Source organism: Pyrus communis, chromosome 2, assembly GCF_041283825.1.
Source record: "Pyrus communis isolate YQ-2024b chromosome 2, ASM4128382v1, whole genome shotgun sequence".
Taxonomy (NCBI): Eukaryota; Viridiplantae; Streptophyta; class Magnoliopsida; order Rosales; family Rosaceae; genus Pyrus; species Pyrus communis.
The window spans coordinates 24,934,320-24,956,646 of NC_142566.1; the positions used below are offsets into that span (position 1 = coordinate 24,934,320).

At 34.6% G+C, this 22,327-nt stretch overlaps 1 protein-coding gene across 1 annotated transcript; it reads left to right on the plus strand.

Annotated features, from left to right (window-relative positions):
- The first annotated feature begins 16,582 nt into the window (after window positions 1–16,582).
- LOC137746921 (beta-glucosidase 13) lies at window positions 16,583–17,673 on the plus strand. The gene is made up of 4 exons (XM_068486931.2): window positions 16,583–16,669; window positions 16,764–16,866; window positions 17,037–17,145; window positions 17,230–17,673. Exons 1-4 carry the CDS (start codon window positions 16,604–16,606, stop codon window positions 17,456–17,458), a joined length of 507 nt encoding a protein of 168 aa, XP_068343032.2. The 5' UTR covers window positions 16,583–16,603; the 3' UTR covers window positions 17,459–17,673.
- Window positions 17,674–22,327: the final 4,654 nt, after the last annotated feature.

The window sequence follows — 22,327 nt, forward strand, 5'->3', positions numbered from 1 at the left end:
TAACAATGATATACGCTCTAGTACTACAATCATGTGAAGACTGGCGTTATGTGCAACACATATGAGTTGGAGTTGGCTATTGTAACCTGTACGACATGACTGGCACCTACACGTGAAAGCTTGGCCCTGACCCGGGCGAGTACTAACACCGGTGCAGCAAATGATGAGCAGATAACATAAATATAATCATGGCATAGTGATTCGATAATTCTAATCAGCACATAATATTTGTGGTCGTAAATATAATTAAGGCATCCCACACATACCTGTGCATCTCGCAGGATTCGGAATAATTTCGTAAATTTCGTCATTTCGCTAATTCTTGTAAATATTAGTCTAATCTAGGCATACGTAGTAAATTCTTTTTCAAATGTATAAATGGAAATTAATAAATATGTATATACTACATAAAAGAAAAGTCCCACTCACAGTTACTTGCGAGGTTGCAACCGTTCGAACTAGGCTAGCCAGAGTCTCCGATAGTAATCGCATCTAAGCATAATATTGGAACCCATTAGTAAAACTCTATCAAAATGTTTGAATTTGGGGAAACAGACGGCGGATTCGGAATCAGCTTGTTGAAATGCGTTAAGAAGGGTCCCGAACAATTTTTGTAAAAAGTCAATGAAAGATCAACGATCAACCCTAAAAAAAGTCAACCGAGACGCCCCGATGGTCAACCACTTTAAAACTTTGGAATTTCACTAAATGGGTGTCAAAAAGGGACCCAGGACATCGAAATTAGCCTAGGACGGTTAAAATTTCACTAAATGGGCCCTAAGTGGCTCACAAAACAATACAAAATATCATCTAAAATGAAATTACCAACTTGAAATCGGTATTCAATGTTTCGTGAAATTTTAATTGTAACTCTGATCCCGATTTCGTTTGTTCCTACGCATTCGTACTGTCGAGGACTTCGAGAATACGCTAAAATATTAGCTTGTACACGTCCCAAAAAGGCGGTCAACGAAAATCAACAATCTCTATTGTAGGGGCATTTTTATGAATTCACACTTTTAAAATTAATAAAATCGTAAAATTAGGGACGGGTTGTCACAACTACAAATTTCAATTTTTTCTTCTTTACACTTTCAATCCAATTGGGACCGTATGTCGCGCATGCATGGAAGGGACAAGAAATGCTAAAGTATTTCAATGAATGTTATAATTTGATAAAAAGCTTCAACAATATTTTGCCATTGATCATCTTCTTGCCAAATGTTTTCTACAATATGTTAACACCAAGCAACACCCAGTTATTGAACTCCCAATGAACTACATAGATGCGCATGAATGCTTTCTTAATCATATCACCTTACGAATAACTAATAGTTTTAACTTTTCAAGTTCAGTTTAGAAGTTTTAGAATCGAATTACCAATAAGGTTTTCCAAATTTTAAACTGCAATCTGAATATTAAATATTTTTTCCATTCCCATGGATTGCTTCAATCCGTGAAACTGGCTTAATTCGGACAACGGGTATAGCGAGTAGTAGAAACTAAGATTTTTTGTCACGTTCAGATTACTAATGGGCATAGTGCTCGTGATTGATTGCAATTTACCATGGACATCAACCGTGGTAGATGAGCATTTTCTTCTAGTATTCTAAGCTTAGATCGGTGTATGTTTTTACAAATTCATCTTGTAACTTTTGTGCTGTATTGATTGGAAATAATTTTCTCTTGATTGTTTTAGTATTTTATTCAGAGCACGTATTTAGGATAAGGATTTGCATAAAAATGGAGGTGTCTCAAAGTAGTCATGCAAATGAATGTACAAAAGATACAAGGCATGGTGGCCTACTGGGTTGAGAAAAAAGCAGTCACATTGGGGCGTCCGTTTCATATACGCTTCTCTTCTTATTTGGCGGGGTAATGCTCTACATGAACCATGTCTAATTATGGCACTGGTAGCATACAAGTTGAGTCATACTAGCATAACAAAGTATGAAATTACGAATATTGTTTAACTAACCAAAAAAAAAAAAAAAATTGTCGATTCAACTACAAACTAAGGAATACATTTTCATCGACTCGTTTCTGATATATATTGAGTTAAAAGTTGTGTTTATCATAAGTGACCCTATAAGACCTAATACTTAAAAATCTAAAACACCCAAATAATAACATAAATCTAAAATACTAATATTTTTCAACAGTCCCATCAAACTCAAGGTGATAACGACATGAGTTTGACAACAAGCAAATGCGAATGCATATTTTGTTAGGCAGATATGGAGGCAGGCATATTCTATTTGGCACTCTTCAACATATAGATTTTGTAAGGTCAACATATACTTTGCACCATCTTCAAGCAGACATATTCATGTAGATAGATGTTGGGAGTATAGAAACGAAACATATGAATGTTCTCCGCCACTGAACGAACAAGATCTCATATCAGAAAGCACAACAACAAATGAACATAAATCAAATGCATCACCACATATACAACATTGGAAACTCTAACAACCATTACTAAAGCATCACCAATCCAAGCAGTTAAGTAATTGCGATAAACAGTTGCAATAGACTCTATATACAGACCCAACAACATCAATCCTTCACACGTCACCCTTATACACCCCAATAACAACAAATACTTTTTTTTTATCATCAAAACATTAACTGTTTTTTTTTTTTTTTTTTCATTTCCTTTTTTTCTACTATTTTTTTCCATTTCTTTTGTGGGAACGAGTGGAATGGACTTTATGTGGGTACATCTAGAATATAATAATGGGTACAAATGAGGTGTGTCAGCAAACCTGGTGGCTGTGACAATGCAAAATCGAATTCATGCTAGGAGGATCCTTGCCGGATCCTCTTTGTGAGGATCTTGGGGATCCTCCAATCACATTCGTTTATTGTACATCGTGTGGTCATAAATCATTGTAAATTTTTTATTTAAAATTGAATGTAAATAGTACCTGACAAAAACTGGCTACACGATATACAATGAACGGATGTGATTGGTGGATCCGACGAGGAACCTCTCTCAAATTCATGGGTTCATCAGATCACGACACAGGTGGTTAGATCGCAACACATATATGAGTTTGATCAGGCAAAAATGACTCCAGTGGTTCAATGTGATCTCGTTTTGTGGTCTAGAAACAAGCAGTAATGGTAATTGGGTTCGTCGAAAACCGGTTGCTATTTGGGTTTCTGGTTGCAACAATAATGTGTAGATGGATTTGCATTAGCAATATCTAGGCAGCGTAACATGGACTACGACAAATATAGTGGGGGTTGAGCAGTGCAACCCTAAGTTAGTGGGAATGGTGGGTGAAACATGTTGGAATCCCACATCGGTGTGGGTGAAATGAAAATGGGAGTTTAAATATGATTTCCCCACTCTAACTAATCTTAAGACTTTTTGTGATAAAACCCCACACATGACAGATTGGGCAAGTGGTAAAGTTGGGACAATATCGGTGTTGTTAGAGTGGGATGCTCGTCAATCCAAAAATCCAACATGGTATTAGAGCGAAGGTTTGGGCCCCGTGCAAGCCAATGAGCTTGTCCCCAAGAAGGAAACAAGCCATGATTCTTAACATAGAATGAAGGAAACAAAACCAGGATTCCTAACATAGAGCCGCCCTCTGAGTTCTATTGAAAACAAGTATGAACTGTTAACATAGAGCCGACCTCTGAGTTTCAATTGCTTATATGTGGATCTCCACATATGAACAACTAAATGGGGTTAAACGTAAGGGAGAGTGTTGGAATCCCCCATCGGTGGGTGAAAAGAATAATGGGGATTTAAATATGATTGCCCCACTTTAACTAATATCGAGGCCTTTTGTGATAAAATCTCACACCTGACAAATTAGGCTGGTGGTAAAGTTTGGGACAATATCGGTGTTATTAGAGTAGAGCCACATGGGCATGTCGATCCAAAAATTCAACAATACCCTAGAAAACCTAATACTTGAATTATGTAAAATACCCAAACAATAAAATATACCTAAAATTAATGCTAATATTTTCCAACAATGTTTTCTCTAAACACGCGGGACTCGGACAACTTTAATATTATGACTAACTACATTTTACACCCCACAAGTTTGAGGTGATTTGCAAACTTATCCATGATGTTTCAATCTTCTCATATTGCACCATGATGTTTTCAAATCGCATTAAATTTACACCTTTTGTTTCTCTGAACATCTAATCCTTTATTAAATTGATGAGTTTTTTTTTTAGTCAATGTGGTGCAAATGTGTCTTAGAGCATCGATCTCCAATGGAGATGTCAAAAGAAAATTGTCAAATGTAAATTTGAAGGCCTATGTACCAATGTCAAATTTCATTTTGCTCCAACCCATATCTTTTATCTTATTCAATAAACCACTCTTCAAAACAGATCAATCAAAGCTAATTTTCATGATTTATGACTGATGCATTACTAGGACTCAACCACAAAACATTTATAAAAAAAAGAAAAAAAAAATTAAAATTTTCATATGTCAAAATTTACAGCACACAATTTCTCCTTGTCAGATTGACAAATCGGTTGAAACTTCTTCTACCTTCAAATTTTATTACATAACATTATAATAGACATCACCTTTGAAAATGCTCAAATTTAATGAATTATGATACAATTATTTTGACCAAGTACACAAATTAATACAGTTTCAATATCTTATAGTGTTGTAGGTGAGAATTGAAATTCTTGATTTATTTTGAAAAATCAGCCCATACATGAAGGTGTGAAAATGTAGCTATCTCTTGAGATTAAAGATATGTACAAGAAAGAGAAGTTTATGTACCATAAAGGGAAATTTCTCTCTATTTCCTTTCTATAAGCATCCAAACCCATTAGTAAAACTAGGCTAGCCAGAGTCTCCAATAGTAATCGCATCTAAGCATATTATTGGAACCCGTTAGTAAAACTCTATCAAAATGTTTGAATTTGGGGAAACAGACGGCGGATTCGGAATCAGCTTGTTGGAATACGTTAAGAAGGGTCCCAGGCAATTTTTGTAAAAAGTCAATGAAAGGTCAACGATCAACTCTAAAAAAAGTCAACCGGGACGCCCCGATGGTCAACCACTTGAAAACTTTGGAATTTCACTAAATGGGTGTCAAAAAGGGTCTTAGGACATCGAAATTAGCTTAGGACGGTTAAAATTTCACTAAATGGGCCCTAAGTGGCTCACAAAACAATACAAAATATCATCTAAAATGAAATCACCAACTTGATATCGGTATTCAATGTTTCGTGAAATTTTAACCGTAACTCTGATCCCCATTCCATTTGCGCCTATGCATTCGTATTGTCGAGGACTTCGAGCATACGCTAAAATAGTAGCTTGTACACGTCCCAAAAAGGCGGTCAACGAAAATCAACAATCTCTATTGTAGGGGCATTTTCATGAATTCACACTTTTAAAATTAATAAAATCGTAGAATTAGGGACGGGTTGTAACAACTACAAATTTCAATTTTTCCTTCTTTACACTTTCAATCCAATTGGGACCGTATGTGCATGCATGCATGAAAGGGATAAGAAATGCTAAAGTATTTCAATGAATGTTATAATTTGATAAAAACCTTCAACAATATTTTGCCATTGATCATCTTCTTGCCAAATGTTTTCTACAATATGTTAACACCAAGCAACACCCAGTTATTGAACTCCCAATGAACTACATATATGCGCATGAATGCTTTCTTAATCATATCACCTTACGAATAACTATTTCAAGTTCAGTTTAGAAGTTTTAGAATCGAATTACCAATAAGGTTTTCCAAATTTTAAACTGCAACCTGAATATTAAATATTTTTTCCATTCCCATGGATTGCTTCAATCCGTGAAACTGGCATAATCCGGACAACGGGTATAGCGAGTAATAGAAACTAAGATTTTTTATCACGTTCAGATTACTAATGGGCACAGTGCCCGTGATTGATTGCAATTTACCATGGACATCAACCGTGGTAGATGAGTTTTTTCTTCTAGTATTCTAAGCTTAGATCGGTGTATGTTGTTACAAATTCATCTTGTAACTTTTGTGCTGTATTGATTGGAAATAATTTTCTCTTAATTGTTTTAGTATTTTATTCAGGGCACTTATTTAGGAGAAGGATTTGCATAAAAATGGAGGTGTCTCAAAGTAGTCATGCAAATGAATGAACATACAAAAGATACAAGGCATGGTGGCCTACTGGGTTGAGAAAAAAGCAGTCACATTGGGGCGTCCGTTACATATACGCTTCTCTTCTTATTTGGCGGGGTAATGCTCTACATGAACCATTTCTAATTATGGCACTGCTAGCATACAAGTTGAGTCATACTAGCATAACAAAGTATGAAATTACGAATATTGTTTAACTAACCAAAAAAAAAAAAAAAAAAAAAAAATTGTCGATACAACTACAAACTAGGGAATACATTTTCATCGACTCGTTTCTAATATATATTGAGTTAAAAGTTGTGTTTATCATAAGTGACCCTATAAGACCTAATACTTAAAAATCTAAAACACCCAAATAATAAAATAAATCTAAAATACTAATATTTTTCAACAGTCCCATCAAACTCAAGGTGATAACGACATGAGTTTGACAACAAGCAAATGCGAATGCATACTTTGTTAGGCATATATGGAGGCAGACATATTCTATTTGGCACTCTTCAACATATAGATTTTGTAAGGTCAACATATACTTTGCACCATCTTCAAGCAGACATATTCATACAGATAGATGTTGGGAGTATAGAAACGAAACATATGAATGTTCTCTGCCACTGAACGAACAAGATCTCATATCAGAAAGCACAACAACAAATGAACATAAATCAAATGTATCACCACATATACAACATTGGAAACTCTAACAACCATTACTAAAGCGTCACCAATCCAAACAGTTAAGTAATTGCGATAAACAGTTGCAATAGACTCTATATACAGACCCAACAACATCAATCCTTCACACGTCACCCTTATACACCCCAATAACAACAAATACTTTTTTTTATCATCAAAACATTAACTTTTTTTTTTTTTTTTTCATTTCCTTTTTTTCTACTCTTTTTTTCCATTTCTTTTGTGGGAACAAGTGGAATGGACTTTATGTGGGGTACAGCTAGAATATAATAATGGGTACAAATGAGGTGTGTCAGCATACCTGGTGGCTGTGACAATGCAAAATCGAATTCATGCTAGGAGGATCTTGCCGGATCCTTCAATCATATCCGTTCATCGTACATCGTGTGGTCATAAATCATTGTAAATTTTTTATTTAAAATTGAATGTAAATAGTACCTGACAAAAACTGGTTACACGATATACGATGAACGGATGTGATTGGAGGATCTGACGAGGATTCATGGGTTCATCAGATCATGACATTGGTGGTTAGATCGCAACACATATGTGAGTTTGATCGGGCAAAAATGATTGCAGTGGTTCAATGTGATCTCGTTTTGTGGTCTAGAAACAAGCAGTAATGGTAATTGGGTTCGTCGGAAACCAGTTGCTATTTGGGTTTCTAGTTGCAACATTAATGTGTAGATGGATTTGCATTAGCAATATCTAGGCAGCGTAACATGGACTACGACAAATATAGTGGGGGTTGAGTAGTGCAACCCTAAGTTAGTGGGAATGGTGGGTGAAACATGTTGGAATCCCACATTGGAGTGGGTGAAATGAAAATGGGAGTTTAAATATGATTTCCCCACTCTAACTAATCTCAGGACCTTTTGTGATAAAACCCCACACATGACGGATTGGGCAAGTGGTAAAGTTGGGACAGTATCGGTGTTGTTAGAGTGGGATGCCCGCCGATCCAAAAATCCAACATGGTATTAGGGCGAAGGTTCGGGCCCCGTGCAAGCCAATGAGCTTGTCCCCAAGAAGGAAACAAGCCGTGATTCTTAACATAGAATTTAGGAAACAAAACCAGGATTCCTAACATAGAGCCGCCCTCTGAGTTCTATTGAAAACAAGTATGAACTCTTAACATAAAGCCAACCTCTGAGTTTCAATTGCTTATGTGTGGATCTCCACATATGAACAACTAAATGGGGTTACATGTGAGGTAGAGTGTTGGAATCCCCCATCGGTGGGTGAAAAGAATAATGGGGATTTAAATATGATTGCCCCACTTTAACTAATATCGAGGCTTTTTGTGATAAAACCTCACACCTGACAAATTGGGCTGGTCGTAAAGTTTGGGACAATATCGGTGTTATTAGAGTATAGCCTCACGGGTATGTCGATCCAAAAATCCAACAATACCCTAGAAAACCTAATACTTGAATTATGTAAAATACCCAAACAATAAAATATACCTAAAATTAATGCTAATATTTTCCAACAATGTTTTCTCTAAACACGCGGGACTCGGACAACTTTAATATTATGACTAACTACATTTTACACCCTACAAGTTTGAGGTGATTTGCAAACTTAACCATGATGTTTGAATCTTCTCATATTGCACCATGATGTTTTCAAATCGTATTAAATTTACACCTTTTGTTTCTCTGAACATCTAATCCTTTATTAAATTGATGAGTTTTTTTTTTTTTTAGTCAATGTGGTGCAAATGTGTCTTAGAGCATTGATCTCCAATGGAGATGTCAAAAGAAAATTGTCAAATGTAAATTTGAAGGCCTATGTACCAATGTCAAATTTCATTTTGCTCCAACCCATATCTTTTATCTTATTCAATAAACCACTCTTGAAAATAGATCAATCAAAGCTAATTTTCAAGATTTATGACTGATGCATTACTAGGACTCAACCACAAAACATTTATAAAAAATAAAAAAAAATAAAAAAAAAAAAATTAAAATTTTCATATGTCAAAATTTACAGCACACAATTTCTCCTTGTCAGATTGACAAATCGGTTGAAATTTCTTCTACCTTCAAATTTTATTACATAACATTATAATAGACATCACCTTTGAAAATGCTCAAATTTAATGAATTATCATACAATTATTTTGACCAAGTACACAAATTAATACAGTTTCAATATCTTATAGTGTTGTAGGTGAGAATTGAAATTCTTGATTTATTTTGAAAAATCAGCCCATACATGAAGGTGTGAAAATGTGGCTATCTCTTGAGATTAAAGATATGTACAAGAAAGAGAAGTTTATGTACCATAAAGGGCAATTTCTCTCTATTTCCTTTCTATAAGCATCCAAACCCCACGACAAGTGACACCCATCCGAAGCCCATCACAAGTCACAATCCTAACCCAATAGGGACAATGACAACCTTGATGTGACTTCATTTTTCATGTCAGCAACTCATCAACTTTACTGGAAAAAAAAAAAAAAAAGATGGGAAAGAGAGGGAATCAGATTCTTTGCATGCACTTCACACATGGAGTAATAGAACTGACATCCACGTTGAAGAAAAAATTGTGGTGGCTAGTGATTTAGGGGTTGTATATACGTGGTGATCCATATCGGTAGTGCGAGGTTTAAAGTTTGCTGGAAGAGGGAAGACTTTAGTTGGCAACGGATTTTTCAATCTAAAGGCATCTAAGTCTTTGTGCACACTAGATTTGGCTAGATTTATGATTATCTGAAAATGATAGGAAAAATGTCAATATAGATGGGTTCAAAGGGGTTAGTTTTTAAAACTAATTAAAGTATTGGAGTGTATGAGAAATGACACAACATGAGGAGGAGATAGAAGTTCCTTCCCAAAAAAAAAGAAGCTTAGAGAGAAGATTGCTGGCACTCTTTCTGGTATTATCACTGGACAATACTTGGGTACTGGTCGATCGGTACCCATTTTAACTGACCATTTATGTGGCGTATTTTAAGGCATCTGTCACTTTCACCACTTTTGCTAACTTTATAACCAAATGCAAACCAATCCTTTATACCAAATACCAAACATAACTCTTCTTCGATATCTGCGAGTCTTCAATGTCATGACTATGGTTTCTTCTTCATCCCGTCTTCTCTCCTCCATCTTCCGTCCTCCACTGACCCCATCCCCGCCCAGTCCCTCTTCCAACAGTGGATTCCACCGTTGCAGTGAGATTGACGGCGACGAAATCTGAAGCTATGTGGGTTTGACGAAGATGCCGCCGACTTGCAGCGGCAAGGATTACGAATCGTCGATGGTAAAGGACTCGACGTCATCTTGGCGAGTGAGATCGAGCTTGGCATGGCTGTCGAGGACAAGATTGGTGAAGTGAAGTCTATGACTTGTATCTTTAAGATGATGGCGGAGCCGACGAGGTCATGGTGGCTGGCTATGAGGATCTTCGCAGACTTGTTGGAAATGAAGAAGACTAGTGTTTGATCACGGGTTTAAGGCACGGATATGTGTTTGGTTACAGAAATGACAAAAGCACTCGGATTGACAAATGTTAAAAAAAATTTAGGCCACACGAATGATCAGTGAAATTGGGTACTGACCAGTATGTACTGAAGTATTTTCCTTATTCACTTACTAAAAAGAGAACACTACTGTTATTAATTAGGCACACAATTACTGACCATACATTTTGCAACCGTTAGACCTACATGTATTAGAGAATGTATATTTTTTTTTAACAAAAAAAAATATTATTTACATTAAGGGAGAAGGGATGAGTTTAGCTCCACAATGGGCTAGCAATAATGTGATTCAAATTTGCTTTTGACGAGAATCAAACTTAAGACCTCTCACTTACAAGTTAAGAGAAATACCACTAAATCATAATACTAAATAATGTATTAAAAAATGTATTTGCAATGAGGTTAATTTTGTACGTCTAATTAATATCTTTATTACTAAAAAAGCAAATGGTTTATTTCTCAATTATTTTAAAAGTTTTTTAAAATTCTAGTCAATTAGGTATATTATAGAACTATGAACTTTAACTTAAAAAAATAAAATATATATAATTTTCTCTTCTCTCGTAATTGCCACTGAAATTACTTAAGCCGAAAACTTTTCTCGCTTTCCTCTTTTTAAACTCTTCTGACTTCATCTTCCACAAGCCACCTGGAGGAAGAAAAACCCAGCAAAACTCTCCTCCCTCACTTCCAAATTGCTACTGATATCAATATCCCTCGTAAGCTTGGGTTTGTTGATTAATTGGTAAATATTGTATATGAGGTAGATGAGAAACAAAAAATTTTGAATCTCTTCATTGCGAAGCGATATTAATTTATTCTCGGATGGCCATTGTATATATAAACTATAAAGTGGCCTGAATGCATTATATGCACTATTTTAATAATATATAATTGATATTGCAGTTTTCTTTTCTGCACACTTTGTTCTTTGGTAGCGTGGGAAGTATGAACCAAAAACAAAAAGGAAAAGAAGATTTCGGGATTTCAGGATTACCGAAAAATGAAATTTGACAACCAATCCCATACCGAATATTTCGGTATTTTTCGGTACGGGATTACCAGGTTGGGGAAAATTTCGGTTTGGGATTTTTTCAATTTGGTTTGGGATTTTTGAGAATTTTTTCCAGCCCTAATCCAGGTTATAGTCTTCTACATATTATCATCAAATACCCTTGTGCATATAGTATATGTCTGTATATTTTCCGATACATATGGACTATACATGCACTACATTGACATATATAATAGTTCTCATTCTATGATTCCGATCATTTTTATGCTCTAAATAATAAAAACTTCTATGATTAATGACAGAAAAAATCGATGATCGCAGCAATGGGGATGTCGCCGTTGATCAATACCACCTCTATAAGGTTGTCAATCAAGGAATAATATTATTCTCCAAACCCTAAATTCCCACTATGAAGTTGAAGAGCACATTGAATATGAGATCCTTAATTAATTTTTAGCTTCTTTCTTATAATTATATTTGCCTTTCTTGTCATTACAGAAAGATGTAGCAATTACGAAGGATATGAAGTTGGATGCTTATAGGTTCTCTATTGTTACCAAGTAATGTTGACATCTGCGTCCATATACTTGATTTGGGACCAATTACTTCATCAATTAACCTGTTTTACTTAATTTGATTTCGATATATAGATAGGTATTAACTCACTTGATTATTTTGTTCTAATTATTAGAGGGCACGCTAAGTGGGGGTGTCAACAGGAAGAGAATTGAATATTACGACAATCTCATCAATGAACTCCTTCGAAATGGTGATAAAGCTACCTAATCTCATATACCATCCATCCCATCTAATCTCATATATCATCCCATCCATTAATATATAATTAGAGTTTAATAACGTGCACTCATAAAACAATATTGAATCAAACTATTAATTTTTTTTTTCGTTCCGATAATGTTATATATAGGCATACATCCATTTGTGACAATCTTTCACTGGGATGTTTCCCAAGCATTAGAAGATGCATATGGTGGTTTCTTAAGCGCTCGTATTGTGTAAGTAAACAAATTTTATCTCAAGTACCATATGATCATTTGCTTAATTAAATAAAACGTACTACATCTAACAAAAATGTTTTGAAATTTGTACACACATCGATAACTTTAAAGACATGTTTGACGATTGTGATCTCGGATTATATACAAACATGTTTTGTCTCGTTATTGAATTATATATACACACACATTTGCAATATTATATATTTTTTATAGGTAAATAAATATTTGTCAGGCATGTATATAACGTAAAACCTTGGTAGATTGGTTTTGGGAAATATATCAAGGAATAGAATTAAGTAAAGAGAAGTATTAAAAAAAATTAAAAATTCAAAAGTGGAGAAACACAGTTCAAGATATTGTAGGATATGATACTTTTTCATCTTTAGACTTGTAATCTAGTTGGGACCATACTCCAATTGCAAGCAGTGGCAGTACGTGCATGCATGGAATGGTGAGATTTTTCAATGTGATTAGAACACGGAGTGATACACCATGTGTCATTATACAAATTGTGAGATATGTGTGTTAAAAATTTAATAACTCAAAAAATAAAATTTCTCACTATTTATATAAAAACACGTGGTGTACTATTTGTGTGCCAGTCATAATGAATTTCTTTTTCCATGGAATAGACCAGAAAAGTTAAAAGTATTTCAATGAATTTATATTGATAAAACCCTTCAACAATATTTTTGGAACGTGGCCATTGATTCTTCTTGCCGAATGTTTTATACAATATGTTAACACCAATCAACACCCGGTTATCCAACTCGCGATGAACTATATGTAAGCACATGAATGATTTCTTTAATCAAATCACCTTCGAATAACTAATTAATAGTTTTACCTATTCAAGTTCAGTCTAGAAGTTTTAGAATTGAATTACCAATAAGGTTTTACAAATTTTAAACTGCAAGCTGAATATTAAATTATTTTTCTATTTCAATTGATTGCTTCAATTTGTCAATGGGCACAATTCGTGGTTACCTTATATTTGATAACGGACATAGCCCGTAGTAGAATTTGAGACTTTTTATCATGTTCAGATTATTAACGGACATAGTGTCCGTGATTGATTGTAATTTATCATGGACATCGACCATGGTAGATGAGTTTTTTTCTTCTAGTGTTCTAAGCTTAGATATGTGTATGTTTTTATATATTTAACATGCAGCTTGTGTGTTGTAATTGGAATGAACTTCTCTTAATTGTTTTACTATTTTATTCATAACGCTTATTTAGGAGAAGGACTTGCATAGAAATGGAGGTGTCTCAAAGCAATCATGCAATTGCATGTATAAAAGTTACAATGCATGACGCCCTTGTGGGTTTAGAAAACGGCAGTCACATTGGGGCCTCCGTTTCACATATGTTCCTCTTCTTATTTTTGGCGGGGCTATGCTATATATAGACTATTTCTGATTATGGTGCTGGTAGCATGTAAGTTGAGAATCGTAGTAGCATAACAAATTATGAAACTAAGGGTATTGTTTAATCAACCCAAATTTAGAAGAAGAAAAAGAGATTGTTGAGATGACGACATACTAAGGAATGCATCTTCATTGACTCGGTTCTCGTATATATATTGAGTTACAAGTTTCAAGCACCAAAATGAATCAAAGATCGAGAACACCAGCAACCTAGAAACGGGATGAATGCACCAGCAAGAACCCAGAAATCTTTCTTGTAACAACGCCCTCAGAGTATGCAGCTTCAATGTTAAACACCAAACAAATCGTCCTGAGCGATTGATACCATGTTAACAGAACTAAGAAATCGTTCTGTGAATAACAACAAACAGAAGAATGAATGCAAAAGAGAGATAACGAAAGAATGAAAGTATTATGTGTATTGATTCTTAGAGAAAGAATGGATAATCACAATCTGTGTTGTATATCAGACTATATACGACGAAGAGAGAATAATATTTCACTAAAAGATTTCAGGTCTCAATTGTTGGCAGAAGAGACTACAATTGGTCAATATTTTGAGTCTTCAACATCTTTTGGGTCTGCAAAGGTGGCTAGTACAGCAATCAACAAAGGGAAAGCTTTAGTTCTTGATCAAAATTCCTCGCATTCTATTGAAATTGGTTCAAGCTCTGGAATCAATGATCAACATCCACATTATGTGACTTGAAAATTTGATCTCTTTAGCATTATCCATTAATAAATGGTCGAGATTTAGTCTTAAAGCTAATTAATTATTACTAAGTATTTAATTTACTTTTATCCGAAAAACTGTTATTATATACAGAATAAGAATTAAATGAACCTTAACTAATTTAAAGGTGTGAGTTTAAGTTTTATTGATAGAAGTCGCTTAGTACTACGGTTTAGTGATATTCCTTCTCACTTGCTGTAAGTGAGAGGTCTTAGGTTCGATTCTCGCTAAATGTGAATTTGAATCACATTATTGCTGTCTCATTATGAGGCTTAACCCACTCCTTCACTCTCTTAATGCAGATAATACCGTTTGTTAAAATAAAAATAAAAATTTATCAATAGAAAAACTTCCCATCGTTGTTTCCCTCAAATTTCCTCAGTTCACCATTGTAGTTCTTAATTTTTAATTTTTCACACTGAGTGAAAGAACCAGATTTTATTTTAACCCCTCCCATCTTCCCCAACCCCAACCAACCGAAATTATAGAAATAAATTATTTTCGTACTGACCTAGAAGATTTAGGATGGAGTGCTTTGTATCAATAAATAATTTTTTTCTTAATAAATTGTCAAGACTCAAAACTTGAATCCTATTTCCCTTATTCATAATCTTATTATTGGAAAGTACAAATAAAGCATTTTGGGCCACTTTATATATGCAACGGCGATCCGAGAATAAATTAATAGCCTTCCAATATCCACCAATTAACAAACCCAAGTTTACGAGGGATAATGATATCTTTGGGAATTTCAAAGTAAGGGAAGAGAGTTTTGCTGGGGTTTTCTTCCTTCTGGTGGCTTGTGGAAGATGAAGTCAGAAGAGTTTCAAAAAAGGAAAGAGAAATTATGTATTTTACTTTTTTTTTTTTAAAGTTAAAGTTAGTTCTCCTCTGCCACATAGTACTACGGTCTAGTGCTATTCATCTCTACCTGTAAGTGAGAGGTCTTTGGTTCGATTCTCGCCAAAAACGTAGTTGAACTACATTATTATGGCAAGCTCATTGTAAAGCTTAACCTATTCTCTCACCCCTTAGTATGAATACTATCGTCCGTTAAAAAAAAAAAAAAAAAAGGTTAATTATGCTCTGATGGTATATACCTAATTAATTGGAAATTTAAACGTTAGTTCTGCTCTCTCAGGATGCGTAATCTCATTATGTATTCCTCAATATCGTAATTATCGTATTTCATTAAAAACATGGATATTTGAGAAATAAACCATTTGCTCTTTTAACAATTGAGATATTTAGACAAATAAAATTAACAACATTATTACCACACTCTCTAAAGGCAAATTTGAGAGGTATTAGTTTGATTTTCGTCAAAGATGAATCTGAACCATACTATTACTAGCCTATTTTGAGGCTTAGGCTCTTAGTTCACTCCCCAATTCCCTTAGTGTAGACAATATCGTTTGTTAAAAAAAAAAACATCTAGGCCCAACTATTGCAAATACATGTGGTCAGTTTGTGTGCCTAATTAATAGCATTAGTGTTGTCGTTTTAGTAAGTAAATAATTCTATAGAGTGCTAGCAATCTTCTCCTTAGCCTTCTTGTTTGGGAAGGAACTTCTATCTCCTCCTCATGTTGTGTCATTTCTCGTACACTCCAAACAATACTTATTAGAGAAATTTTAAAAACTAACCCTTTTGGAGCCATCTATATTGGCATTTTTATCCTACCATTTTCAGTTTCTTAATTAAAAATCTGGCCAAATCTAGTGTGCACAAAGACCAGATGCCCTTAGATTAAAAAATCCGTTCCCAATCAAAGTCTTCCCTCTTCCAGCAAACTATAAACCTCGCACTACCCATTCGAATCACCGGGTATACAAAACCCCGGCACAAAATCACTAGCCACGACACTTTTTTCTTCAACGTGCATTTCAGTTCTATTATGCCACGTGTGGAATGAAGAATCAGATTCCCACTCTTTCCCTTCTTTTTCTTTTGGTAAAGTTGATGAGTTGTTGTCATAAAAAATGCAGTCATATCAAAGATGTCTTTTTCGTTGAAGGGTTAGGGTTATGTCTTGTGAGGGGATCCCATCTCTAGGGTCTCCACAATTTGAATCCAGATGGAATCCCATCTTCGGATGGGTGTTCTGGCAGCTGAACGTGATGGCATTCCTATTGGTCCTCAGGTACGCATCAAATTTTAGGTTAAGTTATTTGTGTTTGGAGGATTAATTTTATACAATTCCTAACAATCTCAAATATCTTCAAATGGTATTACAGGCTGCTTCAGACTGGTTATATGTTTATCCGAAAGGAATTCACGATTTTATACTCTACACGAAGAATAAGTATGGTGATCCAATCATTTACATTACTGAGAATGGTAATTGACACTTTTAAGCCTCACTTAATTTCACTTTTAAATTTCTGACATATATATGTATATATTGATGTAAAATAGAGATGAGTAATTCCAAATCTAAATTTAAAACCAACTACATCTCTCTTTTTGAGAGAAAGTACTAAATACATATTTAATGAATTATATTGCAGGCGTTGATGAGTTCAATGATTCCACCTTATCACTAGATGATGCCCTCCATGATCCCAATAGGATTGACTACTACAATCGCCACCTTTGTTACGTTCATGCAGCAATCAAGTAAGTGCTTGTTGAAATACTAATTAGGACTATATTGCATTTTATAGTGATATCAAGTCATCATTTATTTATTTTGTGGTGCAGGAAGGGTAGTAATGTGAAAGGATACTTTGCATGGGCAATTTTAGACAACTTTCAATGGAGTGAAGGCTACACAGTTCGATTTGGTATTAACTATGTGGATTTTGACGGACTCCAAAGGTACCCAAAAAATTCGACCCATTGGTTCACAAATTTCCTCAAGAAGCGCAAAGGAAGTTCAAATATTTTGGCCAATAATGTTGGAGACACTGATTTTCTCTATCAAGTGTAACTTCAAATGATGAATGTTGTGGGGCTTGTTTTTAGTTTTTTCAACTTCACTCCTTCTGATTTGGAATAAGTTGCAACAAATCGTTATGAGTTTGTTGTATATGTTATTAGTGTGTGTCTCTCTATATTTTGTACTACCATTATGGCTAGTGCCTCTTCTGCAGTTGAATTCCATATGAATGTAATGTACTATTTATGAAAATAAATGTTTTTGAATGTTCAGTATTCAATTAAACTGTACACCTACCCTCAGTGGCCTTCGACCAAAAAGTTGCCATAGATAATCAATGGCCTTAAGCCACATTATACCAGCTAGTGATTCCTTAACCAAAATATACTAAGGGTTCATTTGGAATTGTTTAAAATGGTTGAAAGTGTTTCTAGTGAAAATGTTTTTGGAATCAATCTTTAGTAAAAATGCAAGTGAATCATCGAAAAGCACTTGAAGTGTGGGGGACCATAATTTTCTAAAACCATGACACATGGCACCTGGGTAGCAAAAATGATCAAAATGCTCATAGCCCATGAAGCATAGTCCTACATTCTTAGTCTGACATAGTAGGCTTAAGTCCACTGAAGATATTACTTGCCAACCAAGTTTCAAAACCCTAATTCAAGTCAAATTAGGATATAAATGGGAAATAGGAAAGGTAATCCTAGGAAGATTGGATATCTTATCGTAGATTTCCTCATAGATAGTCTCCCAATTTAATTAGGATTACTTTCACTACAAGAACTCTCAAGACATCTATAAATACTATAACCAATGAAACTAAATATAATGCTCTGCCACACGCATATTCTGTCATATTCACCGCGGTCTACCCATTGACACTTTCATGGAGAACTTATCTCCTTAATGCCCCACCATAGCCTATTCGTCAAGAATGGTTCACGATATATCACCCATCACACCATTCTTTCTTGGATGATTTTTAACAGAAAATCGACTTTGCATACGAATTTGGACACAAGTCTAGTTGGACACAAAAGCTAAGACACTGAAAATTATAATGTCGAACTTTCATAATTTTCTACACGATCAATCCTTCCAATTTTTCAATTAAAAACCGGCAAAACTGCATTTTTGTCAGAACTGCACATCTAGGGAAAAACGAAAATTTCAAAGGTTTCTCAATGACATGCCATATACACTTGGAAAGATATGATGCAGAGCTTCAATATTCTTATTTTTCCAATTTTTCATAAAATAGAACAATCCCAAAATTGGCATGCTAAGCAGCTGGGCGGCAAGCCAGCCCAAGCAACACATTGGAACAGCACTGCCAACTTGACATATTAAATCGTACCTTCTCGAAGCAAACTAAGTTTCTTTTTATACACCATCACGAATATGTGGATGTTAGCATTCTGTAGAATTTTGCAGAACTCAATTTCGAGCTATGTGGGAAACGTTATTGCCGTTTGACCATTCATATCCTCTGCAAAATTCCTCAAGTTCTTCCCCGAACTAATATTAAACGACGCATAACGTGCCGCAAAAACCTATGAGTTCATGATACACACAGTCATGATCAAATTAATGATTAACCTAAGGGTTAACCAATTCAAGTCCGCTTTGACAAGATAAAAGCAACGTCACTCGCAAAGCACTGTGTGACAAATTCACACTTGCCCTCCTCCACTACTAACTTGTAATGGAAAAGGACGCGCGGGGGGGGGGGGGGGGGGCATACTACATCAAGTAAGAAGAAAAAAATTCATGAATCTGAACGAATCCTACATCACTTGGCCATTATGGATTTGGAATTCTGCACATGAAGAAGTCTGAATTGCATATTCCTCCAGCTTACTCTAAAACTATCCAGAGTAAGGTAGACTGAAATAAGTGCGCCTCCACAAGAAATGAAATACGATGGTACATATAATCCTTGGTGCTTACATAATTTTTATTTTGTGGGTTTTCGATTGCGAAGCTTGTATTCGCCTATAAAAAGTTTGATTAAATGCCCAACTGAAATCACATTTGAATGGTGATTCAACTCATTGCCTCTATTGCTTCACTTCTTATTTTTTGAAATTTTTGTACTTGGTTTTCTATGTGGTTTTGGTTCTCACATTTAAGTTGAATTCTTTGTTCGTAGTTGCAACATTTGCTTGGGGTTACATGTCAATCAGAGATTCAGAACTCGTTCCTTCAAAGAAGCAATCAACTTTCGGATTGAGAGTTTTTTGTTATCGAATATCATCACACTTCATGACTATGATTCTATACTTGTTTGGATTTTGTTAAAACCGCACTACTATGAGCACGAACACCATTTCATCTCTCTGTCTTGCTCTTCAATTGCTTTGAATTTTGAACTTCATTTGAACTATTGTTAGGATATCTTTTGGAGGGGATTATACAAAGAAAACCCAACTCATGCATTGGGTTCTCATGCCCTTTGATTTTCCAGTCATTGTAATTAAAGATTAACGATTAGAACAGCTGGAGTATCCTAGAACTTTTGTTGGATCTGTTTTTGGTGCATGTTCAAAATGCAGTTTCATCATCGTGACTAAAGCGTTGCTTCACACGAAAATATCCGTTGTTCCTGTTGCATTCCAAAGTTGGATGGCAGTTTATGAGATGTATCGATCTATTTTACCTGAATGAATAATGTTAGGTTAATGTTGAATGATTTATCTGAATGAATTTGGCTTAGGATTATTTATTTTACCAATAAAAAATGGAATATTTTGTTTCAAATTAAGTGGATGTTTGTTGCTTACTTGCTAACTATACGTATGGGTGGGTATGCTACAGTTTGACTAGTTCACTCAAAAATCATAAAGTGAACTGAAGTCCCTCTAGAAACCAAACAAATTCATATCCGATATAGTCGTTTTTGTTTGGACTTTAATAGTTAATATTTTTGGGCTTTAAAATCATAAGCGTATATCCTTCAAACACCAGCAGCAAACTACAGAACTAATAAGCCTATAGAGTTCTCGGAAATAAAAACAAGCATTTTCAAATGAAAAAAATAAAGTTTTACAATTTTGGTTGCAAGTGTTAGAACTATTTAATATTTTCGTATTAAAATTTTATTTTGTTAAAAATGGCTTTCACAGTTACTGTGTTGAATTTTTTCGAAGGAGAATCATGAGTACATGATGAGTACATTTTTTTTTCTTTCTGGGAAACAGAATGATGAGCACTTTCTAGAAAGAGAAGTAATGTAATGGAACCACTAGTGAGTTTTGGAATCCATGTAAGGATGTTGACTGGATTGTGGAGGCTTAGTGATGCTTAAAAAATAGGGGTCTATCTTTATATATATTTTTTTCTTACTTCTTAAGTAAAAGAATGAATTAATGGTAGCATTTAAAGCAACCACAATTGAGAAGGTTATCTTAGAGATTTTATATCAACTTCTTTTTATTATTATTATTATTATTATTATTATTATTATTATTTACTTATTAGCAAATTACTTTATAAGTCGTAACATATGTTTTTTGAAGAACTTAACGTTGTAAAACAACTATTTTTTTAAGAACTTAAAAGGAGAGTGCACACCATAAAAGATGGTCAACCGAGTGGTACCATGGCTTGGCTAGAGAGTAAGTTAATTATTAAGGAGAACGGGTTAAGGGCCCGTAATTAAGAGTCACCATAATGGAAACCCAAGTTGTCTGGAGATTCAAAGATCTGGGTTCAAATGAGACAACTAAATTATGATAATTTGGAGTAGCACCATGGAGATATACTTTCTCACTAATTTCTTGATAATAACAATACTGCTTACTAGTGAGATTATGTTAAACTTTGTTTTTAATAATTCAAATCGAATTCTTAAAATCCAAGTGGGATATTGTAGGATACTCTTAATGTGAAGTCATCTACTTGAGTCTAGAATGGGGCAGTTCAAATGAAATTTTTTTGAATGACTTAATTCTTTAGAGCACTCAAGGGAAATCAGGAATTGTTCAGGAATGAAAACACAACTGAGTAACTACTGGGGTCTGGAATGTGTAGTGTGATTACTATTGTCTTGGTTTACACAAACGACTAAATAGTTCATGACATCGTGCTCGCTGATTAGTCAAGTACATCTAATGCTGATGCACTACAGAATATTCAAAACCAAAAACTACATATCTCTATGCGGTACTTTTTTAACTGAATCTCTCTCTTGGTGTGTATTTTCATTTGCAAAATGTTGAGAGCAAAACTCCATTCATGTAGGTGATTGTTAATATTTTCATATTAAATTTTATTTAGTTGGATGGAATTTATTTAAGATGGTCCAATTTGTTAACATGTATTAAGTTTCCAATTCTTGCATGTATTAACTTTCAAAGTTATCTCTGGTTAGAAACGACATCAAAGATGAAAATGCAAACCGGTGGTTTGAACAGTTAAGCGCTTATTAGCAGGAATGCTTTCTAGAGAAGGAATCACAAGGCTCATGGTAAAAAAAAACATATTTGACATCATTACTATTCTTACTCTGATTCTAGAAAACTTTTAGTATACGATGGGAATTTGAGTTCTATAATTCTCATAATTTAGACACAAATTTTTTACCATGAGATTATGTGACAACCTGTCCCTAATTCTATGATTTTATAAATTTTAAAAGAATGAATTTATGCGCAATACCCTAGAGATGAAAGTTTTGACTTTCTTTGACCAACGTGTAGAGAAACATATGACTTATTTACTTCGCGCATTTGTGTAGTACTCGTTGGTATGAAAGAATAGGCGAAAGCCATTTGTGAGTCCGGATTATATCGATATAGTTACAGACGTTTGAAGTTGTAAAACTATAGATTGGGAATTATTTATTTCCACATGTGGGTTAAAGGTTAAAGGAGTTAAAATAAAGGGGGGGGGGGAGGGGGAAGTTAAGATTAAAGG